This window comes from Lemur catta, unplaced genomic scaffold, assembly GCF_020740605.2.
Source record: "Lemur catta isolate mLemCat1 unplaced genomic scaffold, mLemCat1.pri scaffold_66_ctg1, whole genome shotgun sequence".
NCBI lineage: Eukaryota > Metazoa > Chordata > Mammalia > Primates > Lemuridae > Lemur > Lemur catta.
The window spans coordinates 819,841-830,538 of NW_025423865.1; the positions used below are offsets into that span (position 1 = coordinate 819,841).

Below are 10,698 nucleotides of genomic sequence, written 5' to 3' on the forward strand. Positions count from 1 at the left end.
CTGCATAGTGATAAAAATTGTAAAATAAAAGTTGGCCATCGCTGTTATCCAAAACTCCCGAAGCAACAAATGCTGGCCAGGATGTGGAGAGATAGTAACACTCATACAACATTGCTGGTGGGACTGCAAATTAGTGCAACCTCTGTGGAAAAGAATTTGGAGATACCTCAAAGAGCTAAAAATAGAAATACCCTTTGCTCCAGCAGTAGCACTATTAGGCATCTACCCAAAAGAACAAAAGACATTCTATAATAAAGACATCTGCACTCGAATGTTTATGGCAGCTCAATTCACTATTGGAAGGATGTGGAAACAACCCAAGTGCCTGTCAATTCATGAGTGGATTATTAAAATTTGGTATATGTATACACTGGAATATTACTCAATTATAAGAAACGATGGTGATCTAGCACCTCTTATATTTTCCTGGATACAACTTGAGCCCATCCTCCGAAGTGAGGCATCGGAAGAATGGACAAATAGGCACCACATGTACTCGCTATCAAATTGGCACTGAGTGATCAACACTATGGTGCTCCCATGGTAGTAATATTCTTCAGGGATTGGGAGCTTGAGGGTGGGTAAACTCACAACTAATGGACATGGTAGGCATTGTACAGGGGAAAAGGCATGCCTCAAATTATGGTTTGGGTGTGGCCAAGTCATAACATGTAACCAAAATGTTTGTACCCCCATAATATCCTGAATTAAATTTAAAAAATTGGCCATCAATTTACTCCAACCAAGTATTGGTGAAAATTTGGTTGTTTGGCTGTTTAAACACCTGACAGGCCAGGCATGGTGGCTCACATCTGTAATCCTAGCACTCTGGGAGGCTGAGGCAGAAGAATCGCTTGAGCTCAGGAGTCTGAGACCAGCCTGAGCAAGAGTGAGACCCCATCCTACTAAAAATAGAAAAATAAAAAATTAACCAGACAACTGAAAATAGAAAAAATTGGCCAGGCATGGTGGTGAATGCCTATAGTCCCAGCTACTTGGGAGGCTGAGGCAGGAGGATGACTGAAACCAAGGAGTTTGAGGTTGCTGTGAGCTAGGCTGATGCCACAGCACTCTAGTCCCAGCAACAGAGCGAGTCTGTGTCTCAATAAATAAATAAGTAAATAAATAAATAACAAAAAAAATAAAAATAAGAATAAAAAATAAATACCTGATATTTCTATAGTCTAAGGAGGTAAAACTGCTTTTTATTTGCAAGATCCACTTAAAAGTCTTTCAGATCATAGAATTTTTCAAAAATGGTACATATTGTGATGATGCTGTCCAAAGTATATCTTGATTTATATCTGCCTCATCAGTGGATCCTAGAGGAGAAGCTTTTCTAGAGAAGAGCATCCAGATTCTAATTCAGCAAGACCTGAAAAGAAAAAGAAAAAGGAAAAGAATTCTATTCTTTAGCTAAAAGATTTCATAGGAACTAAGTGTAAGTCAGTAAAAAACAGTTGGAAACTTTATCATTATCAAAAAGAATGAGAAATATGTATGTACAATGACAATACAAAATTACTGTTAAATATAATTTGCCTGCAGTTGCCCACTGAATTAGTAATTATCATTGTGGGTAAGTATCAGAGATTCTGTTTTTTTCTCATTCTTCATTCCCTATTCAACAACCATATGCTGAGGTACTATGACAAGCACTGGAATTACGAGGTGGGGTTGATACAGTCCACATATGATTGTCCTCAACAATAATATAACATGAAAAAACAGACAAACAGGCCACTTCCATGCAGAGTCATAGAGACCACAACAAGTATAAAACAGGGCACTACTGGAACACACAGGAGGCCCATCTGTTCAAGTTTTGTGTCAATATTGTAGACTTTTTGGTAGAGGTGATATGCAAGTTGATAGCTGAAGAGCAAGGAAAAAGCATACCAGGTAAAGGGAGGAGGAAGCAGGGGCAATAAGGAGGAGCACTGTGGAATTCTAAGTAGTCTAGTTTGTGAGATGCTAGAGCAAAGGGGCAGACTAAGGTATGTGGCAAGAGATGAAGTTGAATACATTGACAAGAACCAAGTTGATATGGGTGTTTTTCCCATGTTAAGGAATATGGAACTTTTCCTCAGGGAGAAAGTACACTAATGACAAAGTAAATGATTGATTCAAAATGTCACCAGTCAAGTGACTGCTTATGAACTGTCACTACTTGGCTAAATGTTACTACACGAGCCTGGGGTCTTTTGGCCTTAAATCACTAACGTAATCCCAGGAAGCTGATGATGCCTTGGTTTTCAGAGAATTGTTTCATGTGCTGACTGACAGTATCATAGTGATGGCAGCAGTGAATAAAGTGTAGAGACAGAAAAAAAAAAGATACATAAAGTTCATGAGATTTTTTAAAGCCATGTGGAATTAATGTGGCATAAGAATACTGTTCAGTATGAATGTTAATGTTTTCACATCTTTCATTACATGTGTGTAAGAGGAAGTGTAGTGTCTATTAACCAAACAATAGAAAAGACTGCCACTTGGTATTTATGGTCGATTTCAGAAATCAAGTCATTAATGCCAATTTAATTCATACATTTTCACAGCATACCTTCTTGTAGTTCCATACTTATATTTTGTTCCAACTTGTGTGTCATCTGAAATAAGTCAAATATTATTTAGAATGTTTAAGTAAACCACAGACATTTTCATGGGAATCATATATCACTTATATAATGTGGCTTTAAATATTTGTGGAAACTAGACTTAACTTCACAATTGCTTAAATAGAAAAATAATCACATAAATAAAAAAAACCCTACTTATTTTACATTTAGTTAATAGAGTATATGTGTAATGCTGCTTACATTAATCTCATAAAAAGTAAAATTAATAATTGGTATATTGAGTATACATCATTTCAGAAGGGTGACACTTTCTCTTATTAGTACAAGGGTTAGGCAATTCAAGTTATATTTTCACATGAATCTGTTATTTTGTAATTCTTAGCAAAACCCTGCTGTTTATGAAAGTGTGAACAGTTTTTCATTTTAATGAATTTTTCCTTAAAATAAAATTTCTATATCTCTTGAGATGATCATATATAGTCTTTGTTTTCCCTTCTACGTGGTGAATCACATTTATTGATTTATGTATGTTGAACCATCCTTGCATCCCTGGGATGAAGCCCACTCAGTCATGCAGGATTATTTTCTTGAAGTGCTGGTGAATTTAGTTTTTTCTAGTATTTTCTTGAGGATTTTTGTATCTGTATTCGTAAGGGCTATTGGCTTGTAGTCTTCTTTTTTTGTTCTGTCCTTTCCTGGCTTTGGTATGAAGGTGATACTGGCTTTGTAGAATGAGTTGGGGAGGATTCCCTCCTTCTCAAAATTATGGAATAATTTATGGAGTAGAATTAATTGTTCTTCTTGGTAGGTCTAGTAAAATTCAGCTGTGATTCCATCTGGTCCGGTGCTTTCTGTTGTTGTTGTGAGATTGTTTACTACTGCTTTAATCTAGTTGCTTGTTAATGGTCTGTTCAGGAGATCTGTTTCTTCCTGATTGAGTTTGAGAGGTTGTGTGTTTCCAGTAATTTGTCCATTACCTCTATGTTTTCAAGTTTATGTGCATACAAATTTTCATAGTATTTCCAGATGACATTTTTGGCCTTAAATTTCTGTGGTATCCATTGTAATACCTCCTTTTTCATTTCTGACTGAGCTTATTTGGGTCCACTCTCTTCTATTCCTGGTTAATCTAGAAAGAGAGCTATCAATTTTGCTTATCTTTTCAAAGAACCATTTTTTTGTTTCATTGATACTTCGTTGTTTCTTTACTTTCCATTTTATTTAGCTCTGCCCTGACAGTAGTTATTTCTTTTCTTCTGCTGCCTTTGCATTTGGTTTGCTTTTCATTTTCTGATTCCTTGAGGCTTGGTGTTAGATTGTTAATTTGTGATCTTTCTGTCATTTTGATGTAGGCATTTAAGACTATGACTTTTGCCCATAGGAATGCTTTTGCTGAATCTCATAGTTTTTGAGAGATGGGGTCCCCTTTGTCATTCAGTTTGAGGAATCTTTTGACTTGAGTCTTAATTTTATTATTCACCCAATGATCGTTCAGTAGCAGGTTGTTTAATTACCATGACTTTGTGTAGAATTGAGTGTTTCTCTTGGAGTTGATTTCTAGTTTTATTCCACTGTGGTGATGGCATGATCTTGTATCTAGAAAACCCCAAAGACTCCACCACCAAGAGATGCCTGGAATTGATAATTAAATTCAGCAAAGTCACAGGTTACAAAATCAATGTATACAAATCAGGAGCATTCCTATACAGCAACAAGTCAAGCTGAGAGTCAAAGCAGAGACTCAGTACCATTCGCAATAGCTACAAAGAAAATAAAATACCTACAAATGTACTTACTTAAACAAGGAGGTGAAAGATCTCTACAAGGAGAACTATGAAGCACTGAGGGAAGAAATTGCAGATGACTTAAAATGGAAAAGCATAACACGTTCATAGGATCGGTAGAATCATCGTTAAAATGTCCATACATTTCACGTTGATTACAGATTCAATGCAATCCCCATCAAAATACCAATGTCATATTTCACAGATCTAGAAAAAATAATTCTACACTTTGTTTGGGACCAGAAAAGAGCCAAAGTAGTCAAAACAATCTTAAGCAAAAAGAAGAAATCCAGAGGCATCATATTATCAGACTTCAAACTATAAGGCTATGGTAACCAAGACAGCAAGGTATTGGCACAAAAACAGAGACACAGACCAATGGAACAGAACAGAAGACTGAGATATAATACCATCCACATACAACCATCTGATCTTTGACAAAGCAGACAATAATATACATGGGGGAATAGAAACCGTATTCAAAGACCATATAATTCTCCAAATAGATGGAGAAAAAGCATTTGACAAAATCCAGCACACTTTTATGATAAAATTCCTTAACCAAATAGGCATAGATGGGACCTTCCTTAAAATTATTAAGGGTATATATGATAAACCCACAGCCAATATCATACCCAATGGGGAAACACTGAAGCATTCCCGCTTAGAACAGGAACCAGACAAAGTTGCCCACTGTCTCCACTTCTATTCACCAGAGTGCTGGAAGTCCTTGCCAGAGCTATCAGACAGGAGAGGGGAATGACAGGCGTCTGAATGGGGGCAGAAAACGTCAAACTCTGACTCTTTGCTGATGATATACTATTATATCTAGAAAATCCCAAGGATTCAACCAAGAGACTCCTGGAATTGATAAACGAATTCAGTCTCAGTATACAAAATTACTGCGCACAAATTAGCGGTATTCATAAATGCCAATAACAGTCAAGCTGAAAATCAAATCAAAGACCCAACACCTTTCACAACAGCATCCAAGAAAGTTAAATATTTAGAATATATTTAAGGAAGGAGATGAGAGACGTGTATCGGGAGAACTACGAAACAGTGAGAATAGAAACTGTAGAGGATCTAAACACATGGAAATGCCTACCATGCTTCTGGATTGGCAGAATCAATATTGTTAAAATGTCCATTGTACCTAAAGTGATCTACAGAATTAATGCAATCCCTATCAAAATTCTGCCATCATTCTTTACAGATTTAGAAAAAAATAATTCTATGTTTCTTCTGGAACCAGAGAAGACCTCATAGAGCCAAACCAATCTTAAGCAAAAAAAATAAATAAATAAATTGGGAGGCATCAGTCTGCCAGACTTCAAACTTTATTACAAGACTATACTAACAAAAACAGCATGGTACTGGCACAGGAACAGAGATAGAGACTTTTGGAATAGGATGGAGATCCCAGATATAAAACCATCCTCATATTGTCATCTAGTCTTCGACAAAGCAGACAAAATATACGTTGGGGAAAAGAATCTCTATTCAATAGGTGGTACTGGCAAAAGTGGATATCTACATACAGAAGACTGAAACTAGATCCCCACCTCTCACATAAATCAACTCATGACAGATAACAGACTTAAACCTGAGACACGAAACCTTAAGAATCTTTGAAGAAAATATTGGGAAGACTCTTTTAGACACCAGCCTAGGTAAAGAATTTATGAAGAAGACCCCCAAAGCAATCGTAGCAGCAACAAAAATAAACAAATGGGACCTGATCAGATTAAAATGCTTCTGCATAGCCAAGGAAACTATCATTAGAATGAACAGACATTCTACACAATGGGAGAAAATATTTGCTTTCTACACATCCAATAGAGGGCTGATAAGAAGAATCTATATAGAACTTAAGAAAATCAACAAGAAAAAATCAAACAACCCCATCAATAAATGAGGAAAGGACATGAACAGAAACTTTTCAAAGGAAGGGAGACTAATGGCCAGCAAACATATAAAAAAAGTGCTGAACAACTCTAATCATTAGGGAAATGCAAATCAAAACCACAATGAGATATCACCTAACTCTAGTGAGAATGGCCCAAAATAACAAATGCTGGCATGGATGTGGAGAGATTAGAACATTCATACACTGCTGGTGGGACTGCAAAGTAGTACAACCCCTGTTGAAAGTAATTTGGAGACACCTCAAAGAGCCAAAAATAGAAATACCATTTGACCCAGCAATCCCACTACTGAGCATCTATCCAAAGGAACAAAAGACATTCTACAATAAAGACATCTCCATTCAAATATTTATAGTAGCACAATTCACAATTGCCAAGAAGTGGAAACAACCCAAGTGCCAATCAACACATGAGTGGATTAATAAAATGTGGTGTGTATATATACCATGGGATACTACTCAATTACAAAAATCAATGGTGAACTGGCACCTCTTATACTATCCTGGATAGAGATTGAGCCCATCCTTCGAAATGAGGTATCACAAGGATGGAAAAACATGCACCACCTGTACTCACCATCGAATTGGAACACTAAGGTGTTCACATGGAAGTAATACTCATTGGGTGCCAATCAGGTGGGGGACTGGGGCTGGGGGGGAATCCACAACTAACGGAAGTGGAACACACCGTTATAGGGGAAGGACATGCTTGTAGCCCTCACTTGGGTGAGGCAAATGTATTACATGTAACCAAAATGTTTGTACTCCCATAATATCCTGAATTAAAAAATTCAAATATTTGCTTGATTTAAGTATTTAAAAAGTGCTGTGAAACTGTCCATCAATAGCCTAATTTTACAGTAATTAAGATAAAAATGCTGTAAGTAACATAGCAATTAAAGATATACTTTTACACAGAAAATGACAAATATTTTAATTTAAAATCTAATCTAAATACTATAGGTTTATTTAATTCCTCAAACTTATTTATCTTGGATTGCTTTTAATAATAAACATCTATTTGTGGTTAAGTGCTTGGATGGCAATCATTGACTTGTGATTAAGGGTGGAAAATTCAAGATGGTACAAAAAACTTTAAAAGGGTTATGAACAATAGCCAAACTAAAATCAACTAGAAAGTAAGCCAAAGCACCTTGCAATATGCCTTTAGTTATTAGGCAATAAGATTCAATCTCTAAAATCTAACTTAAGTGCTGCTTTTAAAGAAATTTCAAACCTGTCATTTCAGTTCCATATATTGAAAAATGTTAATATACAGGTATCTCTTGAAAATGACAGCTGCAGGGACTTGAAGAAAATGGAAAATTTTCACTTTCCTCTCTTTATTAACACAGATAATTATGACCTTTATTTATCATGCATAGGTCGTTTTAACAACACAGTATTTCACCAAATGAGAAACAAGAATTATATCAGAAATCTGAAACCCAAAGGAAAGAAGACAACATAACTAACCTCAGTCAAGTAGGTCTCCAAGTTGGCATCTGAAGTCCATGGGAATGAGGAAAAGAACATTGAGTTTTCTCTTGAAGAAAGCTCTCTGTGAAGACCTAAGCCATTATGAACAGTTCCAACAGAAGGTGATTCTTCATAGAAGAAGGTGCCCGTCTTCATAGCTCGAGTGGGAAAGCAAGTTCCAGTCCCCTGTGTCTCCTCAACATGATTGCGACTGGACGCTGCTAGTCACTCAGGAGTTCTGCGAAAACTGCAAAAGACAAATGTTTAGTATTTCATTTTTTCCTAAATGATGGCATTTTAAAAAAAAATTACCATAAGAGTAAATGGAATTTCCCATTAAATAGTGTTTTAACTGTGAAAATGTATCACAGCATGCCTACTGTATGCAGTTATAGTTTTACAATTGTTCTACAGAAGTATGTGTGTGTGTATATATATGTAGTATGTGTGTATTTATATATATACTTATATATATATATATATATATATATAGGAGAATTTCTACAAAATAAGTAATTCAAGTAAAGCAAGGAGGGGAGAGAAATCTCTATCAATGATGTATGGCTTAACAGGTAACACTTGCTGCCCCCTGGAATGGCCTTATTTATAAGATTCTTGAGGATTCCATTAGAAATACTTGTATTTAAAGGGTGAGGGATAATGAACATTATGAATGTGTTAGTTTGCTTGAGTATAATAGCCATTTCTCCATGTACAAATATATCCAAACATCATGTTGTACTCTTTAAATATATATCATAAAAGGATTATCCCTAAAAAAGGTAGAAATAATTGTATTTAGTAAACCAATGTAAAGAAGTTAATTTACTGAATGTCAAAATGTGCCTAGAGTAGTCATACTCCTTTATTTTTTCAGTTTAAGTTGTAATCTTCCAAAAAGTAGTTAAACTCGTAATATTTCTATGAGCAGAATGGTGACAAGCAATTGTATAACAATAATACCAAGTTATAAGGCTTGAAAAACACTTCAAGGAAAGACTATAAGGTAAGGTTAACTACACGAGAATATTAAGGGGGGAAAAACCATATATAACCAAACAAGAGGGAGAGTCATAAACTGCCCTGGACTACCATTTTTAAAGATAGTTCATTTATTAACATTGTTTTCCAAAATTCTGTTATCTAGTTAGCTTTCACTTCCCACTAATCTCATGAACCTATCTCACTAAAAAGCATGCATTCAAGGCAAATTAATGATCTTAATTTATTTTCTATTCCATATTTTGACTTACTTTTTTGCTTTCTTCAACAAATATTCCCCAGCTTTTCATTCTCCTTGATACAGGGGGTTATACTTTTCCACTTCTCCTTGAGAAAATTTCATGTTGGAGATTTCAGATTCCAGATTTTTAATTGTCACTTCTGTCTGACTCCTTATTGAAGCCACACGATCCTCTTTTATCTGTTCTATGTATTCTTCAGATGCCGCTTGTGACTAAAACACATAAAAAGGATACATTTTTAGTATCCTTTCACCTGAACAATTCCTGTATATTTGTTTCCTTTACTTTTGAATCAGAGAGCTATTTTATTTTGTTTGTTTATTTATATTTTTAGAGACAGTGTCTGTCTTTTATTTATTTATTTCTACTTTTAGAGATAGTGTCTCTGTCACTGCAGCTGGAGTGCAGTGGCCAGATCATAGTTCACTGCAGCCTCCCAATTCCTGGGCTCAAACCATCCTCCTGCCTCTGCCTCCTCAGTAGCTGGGAATACACATGTGCAGCACCATGCCTGGCTAATTTTACTACTTCTTGTATAGATGGTATCTTATTACGATGCCCAGGCTTATCTCCAATTTGTAGTCTCAAGTGATACTCCCAGGCTGACCACCCACAATGCTAGAAGGACACCCATTCTCCGAGAACAACTTTAAATATGTGACAAAAGAAGCTGAGGTTTAATATATTGAACATCAATTATCAACTAAATTGATAATTTAATCGGAATTATAAAAAAATGAATCATTACTAAATTAGTACTCATGAATTCTAATAATCCAAAGAATAATATAATCAAATTAAAATTTAAAAAGTTGAGCAATGTAACTTAAAAAGAAACTCGAGAGTACAGTATAATTTCTAAATCACAATTTTTTCTTTTCCTAATACTATTGTTTTATGCTAACTGGCCTTAATAATCAAATGATTGTCTAAGGAGCTTCAATATTCTCAAAGATGAATTTATTTATAATGATGATAGAAACTAAAAGATTTAAAGGGAGAAGCATATGCCACCTTCCTTCTAGAAATCTACAAAACCAATTGCTATAACGGAAATAGAGGAAACACACACAATGAACACATCACAGTATCATCTGCAGTGAAATGAATGAAAGTGCGTTTCACACTTAACTAACCTGCAAAAATAGATTGACTTCTTTTATTTTTTGTACAACATTCTGTGTTGCTCTTTCTTCAATGTCGTCCTTATACATTTTAATTTCACCAAGATCTACCATCTGTTGCATATGGTTTTTGAGGTCCCAAAATTCTTTTTCCAACCTCATGTTCTCTTTCTCTAGCATCTCACATTGTTCTTGTGTTGCTTTCATAGAGAATAATTCCTCTTGATCAACTTGATTCTTGGCATCCAGATAGCGACATCTTGAACATACATTTTCCAGAGATTCCATAATGTCATCAACCTGCATGAATAAAATAATGTAGTTTAATAATGAAGGAAGTAGGCTGAGAATAGGGTATCAGAAAACTAATAACACATTTTGAAATACATTGAGCTGCAATAAAATGCTATCTATACTGTAGTAGATTCTTCAAAGATGGACATTTGAATGATTCAGAAAATCAAGAGCAAAGTTTAAACCACTGGGATTCACAAAATACATACTTTACTCTTTCACACAACATTTACACTTGATCTTAGGACATTGTCTATGATTAATTCA

General features: G+C 35.2%; 1 protein-coding gene across 1 annotated transcript; it reads right to left on the reverse strand.

Annotated features, from left to right (window-relative positions):
* Positions 1-1,185: 1,185 nt before the first annotated feature.
* LOC123629987 (ankyrin repeat domain-containing protein 26-like) lies at positions 1,186-10,188 on the reverse strand. The gene is made up of 5 exons (XM_045539326.1): positions 10,150-10,188; positions 9,023-9,225; positions 7,767-8,016; positions 2,564-2,609; positions 1,186-1,375 (listed from the first exon to the last, which is right to left on the reverse strand). The coding sequence occupies exons 3-5, from the start codon at positions 7,923-7,925 to the stop codon at positions 1,323-1,325; spliced, it is 258 nt and encodes an 85-aa protein (XP_045395282.1). The 5' UTR covers positions 7,926-8,016; positions 9,023-9,225; positions 10,150-10,188; the 3' UTR covers positions 1,186-1,322.
* Positions 10,189-10,698: the final 510 nt, after the last annotated feature.

Excerpts from the sequence above, each read along its gene's own strand:
- LOC123629987 (XM_045539326.1), bottom strand. The coding sequence starts at position 7,925 with ATGAAGACGGGCACCTTCTTCTATGAAGAATCACCTTCTGTTGGAACT. Across the intron at positions 2,610-7,766 it reads TGGAGACCTACTTGACTGAG|ATGACACACAAGTTGGAACA; the intron begins GTTAGTTATGTT and ends GACTTATTTCAG. Across the intron at positions 1,376-2,563 it reads AAGTATGGAACTACAAGAAG|GTCTTGCTGAATTAGAATCT; the intron begins GTATGCTGTGAA and ends TTTTCTTTTCAG.